This window comes from Candoia aspera, chromosome 1, assembly GCF_035149785.1.
Source record: "Candoia aspera isolate rCanAsp1 chromosome 1, rCanAsp1.hap2, whole genome shotgun sequence".
NCBI lineage: Eukaryota > Metazoa > Chordata > Lepidosauria > Squamata > Boidae > Candoia > Candoia aspera.
In genome coordinates this window covers 117894990-117913107 of record NC_086153.1, presented here as the reverse complement: position 1 = coordinate 117913107, position 18118 = coordinate 117894990, and the positions used below count along the sequence as shown (strand labels likewise).

General features: G+C 36.9%; 1 protein-coding gene across 1 annotated transcript in view; it reads right to left on the bottom strand.

The window, feature by feature from the left end:
• ME1 (malic enzyme 1) overlaps positions 1 to 18118 on the bottom strand; it is a 134210-nt gene that overhangs the window by 77812 nt on the left and 38280 nt on the right. Inside the window, exons 4-5 of the mRNA XM_063312599.1 lie at positions 14477 to 14552; positions 10947 to 11108 (exon numbers count right to left, since the gene is read on the bottom strand). Of these exons, the coding sequence (XP_063168669.1) occupies positions 10947 to 11108; positions 14477 to 14552 (238 nt within the window). The remainder of the gene's footprint in view (positions 1 to 10946; positions 11109 to 14476; positions 14553 to 18118) is intronic.

Here is an 18118-nt window from a genome sequence, read left to right as displayed (position 1 = left end):
GCTTATGGAATCGCCAAGGGTCGGATACGACTGAATGGATAATTCGATTCGATTCAATTTGAGGTGGTTAATAACTAATGAAAGAAGAACAGAAGAAAAAAATCTTAAAACCAACCTTCATAGATCTCCACATCCCCCTCTCAAAAAAGCATTTAGGAAATATACTGATTTAGTCACTCTAAAGGGTTGACAATTATGTGCTTTCAGACTCTAAAAGTTTAAGCATTTAGTTGAGAACAAACCCAGGTTTTATTGATTTTAATGCCCAAGTTCTAAATAGCTTTGTAACTAATAGAGATCAGACTCCTGCCAGGTAGTATTTGATCTGAATTTTGTAATAGCACCTTCAAGCATTTATTGAAAAGGACTGCCAAACCAATGTAAGTACTTTGGTTGTTTCTCCAGAACACCTGAGAAGACAAGTCCCTTTGAATCTTCTTATGAAAGTTGCCAATATGTTTCACTGTTGACTTGATATGAGGCTTACTTTTCCAACAGCCTTTTCAATGCTACCCTAACTTCCAAATCTCTCCATCCATACATTTGCACCTTCAATGCTATACAATATCACCATTCAGAAGCTCAACACCTAAGGATTACTACACACAATGTCAGCTTCAGCTCACATGCATTCCACTTATGGTGAATATCTGATGTATCTGAATAGGCATATTTCATTCTCAAACTTGTTACCAGCATGAAGGAAACACATAACTTGCATTGCTCACAATGAAATATATTCACGCAATGCAGATTATACATTTCCTACAAGATTTCCTAAGGAACCCAGCTGGTTTATTTATTTCAGTAATTTGTATACCACATACCCATATGATTCTAGGCAGCTTACAATTTGCACAGATTAAACTTCAATAAAAAACAGTTCAACTTGAAAATACCAATTTCTGTATTTGTTTAGCAGGAGGACTCATTCTACCACTTTCCTAAAGAGTGGCAGTGCCAGCCACAATCTACATAGGACTATAGGCCGTTGAGATCCTCCGCTCACCATATACTTTCATAAGCCTATCAAGATGGTGAGGATACTCATAAGTCACATCCAAAAAGAGCTTAATTATACTCATATGCTCAACTACCATGATGGTAAAAAAAGGCAGAGTTAGAAGGAAGGTTTCTGGGCATCTGGGAGAGGTATGGTGAACTGAAGATGGCTCTGGGAAAGTGGAACCTTGGAACCTCTCCAGATAAGGAGAGGACAAAAGATCGCCCACATATGCCTGGGCTGGCTGCTCCCCACAAGCAGACCACAAGACAGCAGGTTTCCACGGGTCTGAGCGCCAGGAGACAACAGGATTAGCCATCTTGCTTGCAACTGCAGCAGAGACTTTTAAAGGATACTATGTTTGCAAACCTGACTTTCTAATCACTTTCAGAAATTGCTCATTAACTACTTCTGAGCTAAGAGAGACCTTAAGAATGACAAGTTTGAAAACGCCGGGTGAGTCTGCCTTCAATCCTGAACAAAAGAAATTTTTAATTTTAAACTTAAGAATTTAAAGAATCTGAAATAAATAGCAAAAAGCTAAATAAGATTTTGATCTTAGAAAGTTATAAACGAACTAAGGGTCCAGATAAAATTGGAATATTGAAACTTTTACAATAAGATTTTGGCATTAATTATAAAGTACAAGCAGCTTCTTGTGGGAAATAGGTACTGTTTTGGTTTTTATAAGATACAACAAATAAGTACATGATTTCAAAAACTGGACACTAAAGGGGATGTAAGATTTTAGGTAGAGGAAAGATACACAGGCCTGCAAGATGGTTATGACAATAAAAATACTGAAGGAGATTTTTGAAGAATGGAGTCAGAAATTAGTAGCCACAATATCAACAATGTCAGTAATGATGTCTGCTTCTATGGATAGACTATGTCCAAAAGATGTTATTTAATAAATGTCAGATATGGAACAAATTTTATCTGACAAGATAAGGTATCAAATGTGGATTTACAACTGACAGGCCAAGAGAATGATTTAGAAAAGGAAGTTTCACTGGCTCTACAAAAGAAACTGGATGTTTTAAAATTTAAAAGGGAAATACAAATGACAAACCAAGAGAGTGACCTGGATAATTTTTTCCTACTGGATTTACAAAAGAGGCTTCTTAAAGCCTTGAAGAATTCTGTGGGATGGGACAAAGAAGAAATGAAGAGAAATCAAATCCTGTGACAGTATTTGAACAAACTAAAGATTTAAGACTGTTAGAAGTAAAAGCAAGGAATATAAAGCTGGTTTTTTGATCAAGGTTAGAACAAAATATGTTGTTACTTCTAGCAACCCTGTTTGGACTTTCTGCTGACTTCAGGACTGAAAAGATGATGTTTTATGGATTTCTTTATACAGTAGATAAGGAATGGGATATAAGATGAACAGATCAATGTTTGTAATTTTAGAGAGGGTGAAGCATTACTAAATTTGTTTATACTTGTGATGAAAGTTGGAAGTCACTTCTTTGTGTATTTCTTTTCTTTTTCTTTATTATATTCTTACTTTTTCTTTTTTTTCTTTTTCTTGCACTTTTTACTCCTATTTTCTTTCTTTATGTTTAGTTTGTATTAGGTTTTACTATCATAATCAAAATTCACATGTATATACTCTGTGTGATTGTGTGTGTGTATACATACTGTATATATATATATGAACAAAGGTTTCTATATACAGCCTTGGCATAGCTCAAGATGCTCTCCTACAAATGTTTTACTCAGAAGTATAATGTTCATGTATGGGACGCGGTGGCGCTGCGGGTTAAACCGCTGAGCTGTCGATCGGAAGGTCGGCGGTTCGAAACCACGCGGCGGGGTGAGCTCCCGTTGCTCGTCCCAGCTCCTGCACACCAAGCAGTTCGAAAACATGCAAATGTGAGTAGATTAATTGGTACCGCTTCGGCGGGAAGGTAACGGCGTTCCGTGAGTCATGCTGGCCACATGACCCGGAAGTGTCCCTAGGGACAACGCCGGCTCCAAGGCTTTGAAACGGAGATGAGCACCGCCCCCTAGAGTCGGACTCGACTGGACTTTACGTCAAGGGAAACCTTTACCTTTACTATAATGTTCATGTAACATATTGGTTTGCTTATTCATTAGATTTATATCCTGCCTTTCATTCAAGAGTTCAAGGCAGCAAACATAGTGCCCTCCTTTCTTATTTTTCCTCACAACAACAATCCCATGAGGTGGGTTGGACTGGGAGAGTATGAATGGCTCAAAGTCAAAGTGAGCCTCCCTGGCTAAAAATGGACTAGAATATGCTCTTCCCATTCCTAGTCCAATGCTATCCACACTGGATTTCACTGACAACTTTGCATTGGGATAGAGTTTTATACAAGACTACTCCAGCATTATCAGTATTAGATCCCACTGCAGGTATCATCACGTCAATTTTGGGGGAGCTAAACTATAACAGTGAGAGCCAGTTTGGGGTAGTGGTTAAGGCACCAGGCTAGAAACCAGGAGACTTTGAGTTCTATCCCGCCTTGGGCTGAAAGTGAGCTGGGTGACTTTGGGCCAGTCACTTTCTCTGAGCCCTAGGAAGGAGGCAAGGGCAAGCCACTTCCAAAATACCTTGCCAAGAAAACCGTAGGGACTTGTCCAGGCGGTCTCTGAGAATCAGACATGATTGAACAGATTAAAAGAAAAAACTGTAACAGTATCTATATACTTTAACTCTATGACATCCATGGACACCACACTGCTGTCCCATAATCCACACTGTTACAGGTCTCACTTAAAATTACCAAAAATAAGTTATGTAGCACTCTTGTTTTATATAGCTCTTTAAAATGTTCTGCAAGAAGTCCTGTTCAAAAGGCAGACAACAATGGAGGAAGCAGTTAAATAGCCATAATCATTATCACGTGGAAATTTTGCTTTAATAAAGGGTAGGACTGTGGTATCTAAATATACTTTGTTGTTTATTCGTTTAGTCGCTTCCGACTCTTCGTGACTTCATGGACCAGTCCACGCCAGAGCTTTCTGTCGGTCGTCAACACCCCCAGCTCCCCCAGGGACGAGTCCGTCACCTCTAGAATATCATCCATCCACCTTGCCCTTGGTCGGCCCCTCTTCCTTTTGCCTTCCACTCTCCCCAGCATCAGCATCTTCTCCAGGGTGTCCTGTCTTCTCATTGTGTGGCCAAAGTATTTCAGTTTTGCCTTGAATATCATTCCCTCAAGTGAGCAGTCTGGCTTTATTTCCTGGAGGATGAACTGGTTGGATCTTCTTGCAGTCCAAGGCACTCTCAGAATTTTCCTCCAACACCACAGTTCAAAAGCATCGATCTTCCTTCGCTCAGCCTTCCTTATGGTCCAGCTCTCGCAGCCATATGTTACTACAGGGAACACCATTGCTTTAACTATGCGGGCCTTTGTTGTCAGTGTGATGTCTCTGCTCTTAACTATTTTATCGAGATTTGTCATTGCTCTTCTCCCAAGGATTAAGCGTCTTCTGATTTCCTGACTGCAGTCAGCATCTGCAGTAATCTTTGCACCTAGGAATACAAAGTCTTCCACTGCTTCTACATTTTCTCCCTCTATTTGCCAGCTAAATATACTAATCTTTGCCATATAATTTTTTTCTTTGACAGTTTGGCTAATGACGCTTCAAACCAGTAAAATTTGTTACTTTTAGACTTTATCATCCAGTAATCCACAGTTTGCTCTTTTCTCTTTCATTACTATTTACATGCTTCAGCAACAGTGCATGTTGCTTTATATTAGATTTACAGCAGTTAAAAGCTATGGATTCATAAAACATCCTTTGATGCCTTTTTTTTAAAACAAAACCAACCAAACAGAACCTGGTCAAAGACTGTTGTCAGCACTGCATTTCTGCTCATAAAAGACTGGTTGTTAGAGTAGATTAACATTGAATTGATATGTATTCAGGTTATTTAACCTAAATTTACCACTAAGCTTTGAACACTCAGGTACCCCAAAGCTAAAGAAAAAAAAGACAGAAATAGCCATTTAGTGCCCTGTACCTGTAAATATTTTAGCACTTTTCAAGAAAGGTGGCAAGTTTATTTTAAGAGATTATTAAGTATCAGGAAAAAAATTCAAAAATGTGTTAGTTTACTAAAAACTGTCAGCTGCCAAATTAGCAGCAAATGAAGTATGTCAGCCAAAAGTTTTTGGTGTAATAATAAATAGCATCAGCACAACTTAGCTAACGCAGCTGAAATTCAGGAATCTCTTACCAGATTTATCACTGTTCTGGCATGTGGTATATATAAATATATACTGCCAGAGAACAGATCTGTGCTGCACAAACAGGAAAATAAGGGGATAGAATGACTGTACTTCTTTAGCTTTTAGACTGCTATATTACAACTAATGATTTACATGTGAAATGTGTATTTTATATTTTCATGCAACAACCAGACAATTTAGCCAAAGAATTCATTTTCTTTTGGAAAAAACAGCAAAAGCAAAAGTTTTGAAGGATGCCAAGAACAAGAAAGCCTCAACATGGGGAGGCAGTATACCTACTTGATGTTTGTCCTTCACTGATCAAATCTGAAATTGCTCCTATGGAATTCCAGATGGAAGTCCAGGCACAAGCAAATGCCTGCATAATTCCCAATCACCCTACAGTCAGGAAGTTCACAAGTATACTCTGCACCTAGCCAGTCCAGAACCTTGGTAGGAAGTATGGCTGACCCATTCCTATCCCAAAATAGATTAGCTGTTAAAGAATTCCTTGTGATACCTTTCTATGTTTTGTTCTGAAATTAGACATTTCTGCAGTACTCAAGCAGCTTGTTTCAGCAAGGTGCTTCCCTGAATAACACCTAAATATCTCATTCAATTCCACAGACTATCAATATGTTCCAGCCCATCTTGAGTCCAATTCCAAAAGTGCCCATTAATTTGTACTCTTTATTATGTTTATTTAGGTATGTCTATACAGGTTCTCAAACCATGCCTTGCAATTTTTATAGTAGCTGCCTCTTTCTTATTTAGCAAATCTTAATTTTTCTGTTTCTGCACGTATCTACCTTTATGATAGGAGCATGAGATGTAACATACTTTTCTATATTGTATTCTATATGCTATATGCTATTCTGTAGGAACAGTTGGCCAACTCACAGTCCTTTCAAGACTTTGGCACAGCCTCAACTGTTTCCCTTTTCTTTTGCCACTCAAACTAGATAGCAGTGTGGTTTGTGACAAACCGTTTGAAAATTATCTCGTAGGATTTAGCATTAGGTTTAGGAAAAAGCATGGTAAATGAAAAATGTGCACAACAGTTGGTATTTAAAACTTTGGGGTAAACTATATTAAATTAAACTTAGAAATATTTTGGAAACCTTTTTAACTTTCAAATTGTTCATTTATCTTTTGAAATACCCACTTAAAGATGACATGGGTTCTGTTTTTTCTTGAATACATGTATCTGTTTCTGAAAAGTGGTTTAACAACAATTTTAAGGTTTAACAACAATTTTAAAGGAAAATTAATTTGGGTAAAATGATAGCAAAAGTACATATGATAGTGTCCTACTCTACCTTTCATGCCGTTTTTCTGAAATTCTTGGAACCTTCTATGTTGCTGCTGCCAGTAATAGAATACTTTTTCATTTATTTAATGTATGAAATATTAAAGTACATACTACTTTCTATGTTCTTGCCAGCTTTTTTTTCCTGGCCAATCCATCTATAATCTTCAGTAAGTCACAAAAAATGACTGAAGCTCCTAGTCCAAAAACCTTGACTAGACACATGTCAGTAGTTAGAGAGATGGATATAGTATTCTATAAAATGTTTATATTAAAAATAATGTTCATACTATTATTAACTATTTCCATCAAGCTGCATTAACCCATTTGAAGTAGGCTTTAATCACTTTGTTGAAGCACAACATGGTTTAATTTGAAGTGTTCTATTCTATTTTAGAATAGTATTCTATTTTGCTCTATTTTAATAGTTTAAAATAGATTAACTAAAAAAGAGCAATTTCCCAAAATTTAACTACCTTTAATAAATGTTGGAGGTCAGGAACACAGATGATACTTAAAATACATTATCACCTTTTTTACCCAATGTATTTTTATATAGTATTGTAATTTTAAACTGCTATTAACTCTCAGATGGGTAATGGGACGACAGAAGAATGAGATGTAATATTTCATAGGAAAGAAAAATAAAATAAAATCAGACATTTTAAATAACAGCTAAAGGGGCAAATTGGCCAGTTTAAAAGAACCAGCTGTAAATATCTGGTTCTTTCTTTTGGAGGCCTCTGTGATAGATTCCTGCTCCTCGTCTTCTAAAACCATGGCATCTGTACATGGAAAAGATCCAAAGATACCTCATATACAGCAGCCTTCTGCTGTTTATCATTTTAAAAGCTCCTTGGTATAAAATGACTGCAAACATTTCAACCATTCCCTGAAGTATTATATTTAAACAAAGTTACAGGCCTACCCAAAGATTTGCTGATTCTTGCAAAGTGGCAGACATGCCCATCCATATCTGAACCAATACTTCATTTCAAAAATGTGGTATTTCAACCATACACAGAGATATAAGATCATAAATGCTGGCAACAAGATGGAAGCCTCAAAATACGAAGTAGGTTAGAAGGCTATTCTTTAGTTTAAATATTCACACAACACATCTGTCAGACTTTAGGCTTTTTAATAAGCAGAATAATGGATGAGCATCTGGATGTAGTTGATAAATATAATCTAGTATAAATAAAATAATCGCAGATATAATACACCAAGAAGAAAATGAATGATGCCCTTTAAAAAAAAAGGAAACATAGCAGGAAAGCATTTAAACTCTTGATTACCCTGCCACACAAATATGTAACAAAACACATTCCAAGTGATATGTTGACTGATGACTCCATGTGCTATTCCACTCAGTTCTTTCATAGTTGTATCATATCTGTCATAATTTTATATAATTTGATATTTTTTCTAAAATGATCCATTTGGACTCCTTTTTTATATACAAGCATTAAATTTGTATCATATGCTCCAAAGATGAAAAGTTCAAAGTTAAATAATATATTTAACACATCTTAAAAAAACCAATTAATTATCTGGAATTAGTTGTACTTATTAATCTCATCAGGTACCAACTATATGAAAGGCATGGGATTTTTCTTTATTTATTTTCAAGAAGGTTGATTCTGGAGAGGGATTTGAAAAGGAAAGTAGCAGGGACATGAACAGGAAAAAATGTTAAGTGAGCAGAATGCAAGTGCTGATAAAGACACCGACTGTTGTCATAGTGGAGGCATCAGGGCAGATTAGAAAATTTATTAAGCCTTTTTGATATGAATATGCTATGTCCTTGGTGGATCTGGGCTCCTAAATCAACACTGCCATAATCAGACAGCTGCTTCCATGAGTGCAGAACCAATAACCATGGCCTGTTACAATGGGGCTTGTGAATGGTTTGTCAACTCCATTCTAACTTAAATGCATAGGTTCAGTCCAGAAAGTTGCCCCATCAAACTGAAACTTTTGATAAACTTCCCTGTTTGGCATTCCAACTGATTATTATTTGTTGGTAATCCAATAACACTATTTCATTGCAGCTGAAATACAGAAATGGAATTTTATGGCCATGCTACAACACAATTCTGTGTTTTCAGTTCTAATACATGGTTACTATATTTTCAAGAGTTCCAAGATAGAAGTTAACATAGTTCAACATTATATATTTTTTGAACACTGATTTATCAAAATTAAATTTGCTGTGTAAATAAATGTGCATATGATTGAATTATCTGCATGTGAAAATATATACAGTATTCCTTACTGTATATATTTTTTTAAAAAAAGAACTGAAAAACATTGAAATTCAGCTTCTTTCAATCTGGTGCTGAATGTATTGGGACTACTGCTCCCAGAATTCCTACTCAATATGCCAATTTGTGGTATTTTTATCCCAACATATAGGGAAGGAGAGTATCAGATTGGGAAGGATGCTACATCATAATTACCTGAAGCAAGGCACTTTTATCTTGTTACTTCTGTATTTACTATTATTATTCCTTAGGAAGAAAATAGTTCGTTATATCCAAATCCTCCAGTTTTGACTTTATTCTGGGATTTAATTTTTTCCTCAAGCAGAACAAATAGCTGCCTCTCTAATTGCCAAACTGTATGCATTCGGAACATTTGTCCTTTATCAAGAAACCCTCTCAAGTATAAACTGAGACGCTTATTCCTTTTCCACAAGTGGTTTATCTTAAAAGCTATCTTGGTCCTTGCGGTATCGTTCTCTACTTTTCCTTTTTTCTCCCAGTCTCCTCGGGATGTAAGAAGAGCAGATGCAGAATCTTCTCTTGGATCCAAGTTTTTAAAATATGCATTTGCCTAGAAATCATTCTTAATTATAGTAGTGCTTTAGACCAAACTCAAATTTCAGGAAGTTGAACTGGCCTTCAATATTTGGAATGTTTTGAAGGAAAAAAGGGGGGAAAAAGCGGGGAGGGGGGAGGCTGCCACTTTTCCAATTTGGCTCATAATTTATAAATAACAATGAGATGGAACTTGGAGGAAAATAAATTATGCTTCTTACATAGTCTATCACTGAAAGCAAGCATTTCGGAGTACTTCCAGCCATCGGGGTGGGGTAATCCTTCTACAGGAAATTTTTTGTGTTTGCTAATGAACAACAGGTTCTTCTGAGCTGTGTGAAAATGCTGTGCAGACAGCCTCAGAGCAAATAGCCCTTTGACTAAGAACTAAACTAAACACATCTGTCAGGTGCTGGAAGTTCTAGTTGACATTCAAAACAACATTCCACTTTTCCATTAAAAAAGTAGTATTTAACAACAAAAGGTTTCCATCAAGTAATTCCCAACTTGACTTAAACGATTTAGTTTCTAAGGGTTTTTTTTTAACTTCATTTGAGAGTAGGGTAATAGGCTGTACTGTATGTACTAATAAGATCTCTTTTTCAAATTGATTCCAAGCTTGTCTGTCTTTAAATCTGGGAAATATGTTGTGCAGTGATTTTATATTCCTTCAGGTTTTCTGGAACAGTGATAGTAAATAATTAAATCTATTTAGCAAATCATCTGATGATTTTGCATTAATTTCATCACTTTGTAGATTTCTGCCATCAAAAATGTTTCATCATCTTCCTTTTTTACCATGTTCTCCTTATGCAGTTAATACTGGAAGTTCATTTCAAGTAAGCCTAAAACAATAGATAAACTCGTGATCAAAGAGAGCCTCGGTGTGGATAGGTCTGCTTTGAGTGTGAAGAGGCTGGGCTGACATCTACCAAATATTTCATGATTCTGCAGCCAGCCTACTTCCTGATTTTCAGCTACAGTTCATTAGTGTAAAAAGGGAAGTGGAAAGTCTCATTCCATGAGCAGAACTTCATTTTCTGTTCTTAGAATCTAAGACAATATGTCCTCTTGGGGTGAATGTATCAGTAACACAAGTCATGATTACCCAATTTTCTTTCAGTATAGGAACTCAATCCTACGTGAAGAGAACTAGAGAAAGGGCTGCAATATTGATATCCCAGCATGTGCATAAAATCTTACATGCTCTCTTACTCCATGCAAATAGGTCCAGGTTCCTATTTATTAATGTAGCAAACATTGTATTATTACATGAAGAATTGTGCAAGGAATAAAGCATAGGTAGGCCACCATCATGCCCCAACACATCACCTAGGAGTCAGCTACTTTGCTAAAAGTTGTACTGAGGCATCTTCCTGTCTATTCAGCTTTGTCCTCAATGTTTACAGGATAGAATGCAACCGGGATAAACACTAGGAATTAAAAAATGACACCTCTATCCTATTGCTGTGGAAGAAGAAAGATTTTTTCTCAGAAAACTGTTAAACATACCTTTTTTTCTGAATGGGCAAATATTACTGCACAGTTTTGTCTATTTTTCTCTTGAAATATGTCAAACACTGATGTCAGCATGAAAAAACAGTTACCTCATTGTCAGTTCCCACATCAAGCATAACAGGCAGACACTCCTGGGGCTTCACTCCTCCGCATGCTGTGTAAAGTGCTAGTTTACCCACTGGGATGCCCATTCCATAACAACCTAGGTCTCCAAGGCCAAGAATACGTTCTCCATCAGTCACCACAATAGCCTATAGAAAAAGTATGGCAAGCATTATAAAACTGCAAACATATCCTTGATTCTTTGATAATACCAGTTTTAAGCAAGCCAATTTAAGCTCTTTCATGTTATTACTATTTTCAGCACAACTACAACCAACCAACCAATCAATCAATCAATGCATTATATACTGCATTTTCTTTAAGGCCATTACGGTCAATCAATTATATGGGTCTAGGCTGATTAAATCAGTATATGAGAAACAACGCATGGCAAACAAAGTGAGCATACTGGATTCTTTTTAATGATGTCCTTTTATTTCTGGAATGGACAGTGAGTCTAACCTTACTAATAAAGGAAATAAGGCAATTTTTATCAATTTCCTTTCCCTTCCCCCTGTTCCAGAGAGTTGCCCATTCTCCCAGAGCAGATTTTGCAGAGAATAGAAGACTGTGGAAGAAATTGGCAGAAATCATGTTTTTTTTAACTTTGCAATAGCCTCTGAAATATCAAAGATCTTTTGGTGAAGGAAAAAATACCAGTGGGTGTAATTTCTTCACTAAGTGTTTAGATGAAGCAAATGAAAAGTTCTCTCTCTGACACAGGAGTCAATGTCTGCTTTCAGCAGAGCCAGTCCAAGATGGACAGGGTCACTTTTGACTTCCTTGATTTCCCATGCATATTCCTGAACACTGATCCCCTTCACTCTCCCCTACTCTCTCATGTAAGTCCCCCCTAATAATCCTATATTAATAATTGCATCTCAAATTGACATCACCTACAGAGCATCCCACATTGCTTTTCATATTTACAGAAGAGGAATCCTGCACAGGCATTGCTGTTTTCAGAAATGTCCAAAATGTTGATCTTTGAAGAATAAACTAATAAAGCCTTCTTTGTCATTTTATTTAGTAATTGTTTGGTTCTCCCAACCCCGAGAACTGGAGAAAGCAATCCAGATAGGGCTGAAATATGGATGGCTGGAGGGTGAGAAAATCCCACTAGAATGACTGCTCAGTTGAAGCAGTGGGTAAAAAAGAAAAACAGCTGGGGCAAAGGCTCTCTTTGATTTTGCCTCCCAACCAGCAGGACTTCCTGCAAATTAGAACCAACAGCAAGGGTTGATGCAAAAAAGAAAGAAAAAGATGAGAGAGCGGTTGACAACTGCAATGCAGTCTATGTGGGACTACTAGGAAAAAATACTGTACTAACAGGATTGCTAACATGACTCTACATAGATCATATTAACAATATGTATTAAAGACATATATGTTGTTTTTGCTATATGTCCAGTATTTGGAATTTATCATGGTATCAAGAATTATAGATCTGGGGATGAGAGTTGGCTAAAAGAATTATTATACAACACTTAAAGCAGAAATTTACACCAGTTTCACAGCAATGTATTGTTGTCAACATCTGAACTGGTTTTGGAAAAGAAGAAAATGTTCAATTAACATGGTCAAAATTTTTGGAGCTGTTACATTGTTTCTGGAATCTTTTTCTCTTTTCCTTTTTTATTGCTATGTTTATCACTTTTGAGGTTGTGTTGATCCTTTAATACTGTTGTGTTTATTTCTATTTGGTTGATTAGCTAAGCACAATAAAATAAAATATACACTGAGAAATGACTGGGAGTTGCAACTGATTTAAAATATTGCAGTTAGGCAGCTAGTAAGCACAAACTACAGGAATCTTGGTGTCAGTACTGAATTATACTAATTTCCTGTCTGTTGTTTTTCAGGCCCAATTTAATGTATTGGTATAGACTTCTGAAGTCCTAAATGGCTTAGAACCTCACAGTCTAAGGGAAACCCTTCCCATTATGAATCAGCCTGGACATACTAATCTGCAGGAGAGGCCCTTCTGAAAATGTTCCTGCGGTCTACAACTCACATACCTCACACAAAGGAGAAGGCCATTCATTCATTCATCTATCTATCTATCAATCAATCATATTTTTATCATCATCCATCTCCCTCATACGGGAGGGAGATTACTTCTGGGCTGTGGAATTGCATACATCTCCATTTTAGAAAATCAGTCAAGGCACATACCTTTTGCCAGGCTTTTAATTGTTAATTACAATTAACATTTTTTTTTAATTGTCTGCATTTCAAATTTTACTGAATGGTAGCCACCTGAGTAGTAAAGCAGGGTGTAAGGCATATAAGTAAACAAACAAATAAGTAAGCAAGCAATATGACAGTTGGAGGAGATGCCGAAGACACATGTAGTCAAATGAGGTGCACACAAGAAGACTCTAGGAATCCCATTTAATCCAGAATCCAGAGGTTCCCCATTGCTGCTTTAAAAATATGTGTAGAGTAGTGCAAATGAGAAAATTGCTTAAATCTCAGGTAAGTCATATACATGAATCATGCAACCAAATCAGCTGCTATCTATCAGAAAAATTTTTTAAAAGCATTTAGCACTTCCAAATTTCTCGGAGCAAGAAACTCAGGGATCTGACGCTATTACGCCAGGTATTTTATCACTAGTTTCAAAGTTTATGCATATAAACAAAAACAACCTGTTTCTGGTTTTTCTCTGCTAATCCTTTGAGAATACAGCCATTGTTGTTTAAGAAATAGGTATTCAATGCTACATTCCACGGTGATTACATATTTCTCTTCTGGCTCCAAAAGGAAATATCTGAAAGCTGGTGAGAGGGGTAAGATCCATCGGTTATTGTCACAGCCACCTCCCAACTGACCTAATAGGGAAGGATCTGGCAATGGTGCAATGGCAACTGGCAGACCACCTGCTCTACAAACCCTGCATACCTTTATAGATAGCACATATACCTGAAAGGGCAGCCAAGATCTAGAGGAGATTATACATTCCACTGTAGAGATGGTGCATACCCAGCATCCAAATAATTTCAGTGCTCCCGTTCAGAGCCCACTGAATCAAAGGGAAATATTTAATAAGCTGACAATGCTGTTCTCACATGAAATGTGGATTTCATCATGTTAGCCTGCTATTTTCATAAAAGTCAAAATGAAAAAAAGAATGCAAACTCTTAAAAATATAAAATTAATAAATAGTGCTAGTCACATTAGTGGCTTAGCAAACACGCATGTAGAAAAAGCTACGTAGGCCATAACTGGTAGGATTTTGAGAGTTTGTGAAGGGTAAGTTTTACGTAACACTATTTAGTTGAACACTCTAATATCCCACATCTTCCAATATGTGCTACTATTATAAACTGTGATATCGAACTGTATATTCTCAAGCCTTGCTTTCTCTGAGATATTACCATATCTCAGGGTGGGGTAATAGATATATGCAATTTTCAGGAGACATTCAAATATTTAAAAAAAACTACACTATTGTTTACACCAATAACTTACAGGCATGATTCTAAGCATGCACGTGCATCTAAGAGACACCTACCTTTATGGCAGTTTCAGGCCATGATTTAAACAATGTTTCAATATGTCCTCGATCATGAGAAGTGATGAAGAGTCCTCTGCAAGAAAGTAATTCAAACTTTAAATAGTTTTTAAAATATGAAGTCTTCAACCCTCCCTCCCTCCCTCTCCTTCCTTCCTTCTCAGAATTATATCCTAATTTGACCTACAATTTTCAGTACTGATTTAATGTATTGCTTACTGTTTATAGTTTTGTTAGTGATTTGTACTGTATTAATCAATCACATTTAGCTTACACTTCAATAGGGACATTTAAGTTCTGTTTAGAGAAAGAGTATTAAATATTTTACAGAATACTTTGGAATATACCAGTCTTTACTGCTGTTTATCCATCCATATTTACTACCTGTAGTTTATCTCCTATACTACTATGTATTTCTTTTACTTATGGCCTTTTTACTTACAGTTGTTCAAAAATATTTTTTTTAAAAGTAGATGGCACCAATTCATGCTTTCTGATGTACACTTTAGCCCTTTCATTCATAATTAAGCCTTCATTTACCCACAGGTATCACTCAACTCCAATCTATAAGATCAACCACTCAGACTGCAGCAGAAGTCACAATAATAACTAAAATCATCTTCATTCAGATTGATTATATCCTTCCCCCTTCTGTTTCAGACCCAGAGCATATCTTTTTTTAATTTCTTTCATCTGTTAATTCTTGTTCTTTACCATTTAGTCCTTTTACATTTCAAGGGACAAACTTCCATATTCCATGGTAATCACCAGATGAGCCTTTAGATACTAACTTCTCCATGCATGACTTTGATCAATTAAAGCTTTCACACAATGCTTTTTAGTAAGCTAGAGAAGGGGTTGACTAGGCTACTAGCTTTAGCTGTACCTGTGCCAGGTGTAGCATTCCTTGCCAACAATAAGCACATTATCAGTCAGTTCAGGCATATTTTGAAAAGAATGCCACCAGCATAACGAAAGCCCAATTTTACCAAAAGCATGCTCAGGCTGTTCTATGCAAGCTAAGGTCCCTAATCTAGACAAGACTTTACATGCCAACCAACTCTTGCCCACATCCCATCTTGGACGCTTATGCAGTATACACTCAGGATGGTTAAGTAGGAAATGATTACAATTGTGAAATAAATGGATTTTTTTATTCTCCCTCAAACCTGATCATCCATTAGCTACTATATCATTTAAAAATCTAAACTTCACTTAAAAAAAATTAAAAAGCACCATTTAACATCATTTTCAAGAATTGCCTACTTTCATACCAGTCCTGGCAACATATTATGCGAGTCAAATGATGAACTACATGCAACGCTACTGAAGGATCAGCAGATTTGTAGGTAAAGATAAGGAATAAAAGATAGTAAGATGACAGAAACTGGACTGGAATGGAATGGAAAAAAGAAATACACTCACACAATCTAAAGGGGGCTTCACTCTCCCTCATTAAAGGCCTGGGAGAAGAGCCAGGTCTTTAAGGCCCTTCAAAACAACAGCAGTGGGGGCCATCTGGATCTCGGGAATTTTGTTCCAGAGGGAAGATACTGCTATAGAGAAGGCGTGTTTCCAGGGTCCCAGTAGATGGCATTGTTTAACTGAAGAAAACTAAATTGTGCCAGCCCCACCAGATTGAACTGGACAGGAAGATACTATGGGACATAGGTGGTCCCTCTATTAACCAGGTTCAATTCAATTAGACCCCATCCTGATTCAATGAATATGAACTCTGGCAAGTTTGTTTTCCAGCGTTCTAAACTAAGGTTAGAAAGACCGGTATGCAAAATTCAATAAATGCACACATGCACACAGAGACTGTTGGGAACACTTTTGTGAGTGAGGAAAAAGACATGGTTGGTTTAACGGTTCAAAAAGAAGTGCTGCCTAAGTACATTCACATATCCCAAAACAGCTCTTTCAAAGGATTTGTAAAGCTTTAGTTATTACTACCAGTCTTTAGATCAGTTTGTATTTACTGGCCCTGTAGTATGATCAACCTACAGAGAGGAAGACAGAAAACTATTTCTGGAATCATGCAAGTCAGAAACAGAATATCCAAACCAAATTTGGCTATATTTGTGCGCTGATGACATATTTAAGACAGTTAATGTGAATATATATTCCCATGGTATATTCCCATTAGGCAGTTTTCTATAAAGCCTAAAAGTCGTAGTACTAAAGATATTTCATCCCTAAATCATTATAACATGAGGTATTTACAATAGTTCTTTGAAAATTCCTAACATTTTCTTAAGGATTAAAGATCAAGCTTGTCATGACTTCTAGACATTTAACTAAACTAGTGACATTAAATTATTAAGCCTGTCACTTCTAGAAGATGTTGCAAAATATAAACACAGACTAGGTCTCCCTGAGACATCATAAGAAATACAATGTCCTGCTTGGGGCATTCTATTCAAGGAAAGCTGAACGTAAAGTAAATTCTTACAGTGATACTCTTTATGAAAAAAGGGTTAAAATAACATGGCTCATTTATCTTGGGAAGAAACCCAAAAGTTAGTTATATTCTGTAATTCACAGAGGGATTAAAATTAAAATACTTCAGTCAAGGCATTCCATGGATGTTTCACAGGAAAAAATATTAATTTGGATACCAACATTAAAAAATGTGCATTTTTAAAATAATTCCTTGAGAATGGCTGCGAGAGCTAAGGTAGTCATTTCTGATTGAGAAATAGCATGTGTCATGCGCTGCCTGCCTCTGAATAATACTCAGACACTGGTTCGTGGATCAGGCTCTGATTTATTCACAGCGCAGTTACAGCGTTGGAAGAAAAAAGCTGAGAGTGACAGGAGCGCGCCGGTGCGGGGTTTAAATACCCCGCGCCGGTCAGCGCCCCCTCACTCGCGGTCACGTCACCCCCCTTTGTCCAATACGTTGCCCTGCCGGTGGGTGAGGGGTTCCGGGATCGCCCATCATCAGGTTTTCTATTCCTCTGTTGATTGCTGTCAGCTGGGCGATCTCCGTTGTATTGGCGCTGATGGCTTGGGTGTGCTCCGTGATCCGTTTAGTTATTGTTTGTTGGCCGTTAGTCGTTGTGGGTTGATGGCTACTTATCTTGAGCCCCTTCACCTATTTCCTTGCTATTGTCATGTGTGCCATTGCGCTGATGACTTCAGCTCAACGGCACTCATGACAGCATGTGATTTTTGCACACAGAAGATTGCAGGTTCAATTTCCAAATCAGTATATTCAAGTAGCACTTGAACTAATATCTATTACAGTACTACCAAATTCTTTCTTGCTTCTATATTATTTTGAGATTATTCTACTAGAAGAAATAAAAGGTTGTTGTTCTGACCTCCAGACTTACAAATCAGTTGCAGCAGCTCTTGAGGAATAATCCCACAAAATTTCTGGAAAATTGTGCTGTACGATCATGTTTAAAAAAATCTCATCTGCTGCTAAGAAGTAATTTGACACAGAGAAGCCTGTTCCCCGTATTGTTTAAGATCTACATGAAACCACTGGGTGAGGTCATTCATTGATTCAGGGTGATGTATCATCAATATGAAGATGATACCCAGTTATATGTCTCCATCCCTAGCCAGAGAGGGGATGCAATGAAATTTCTGACATGGTGCCTGAAGGCTTTTAGGTTCTGGATGGGACTG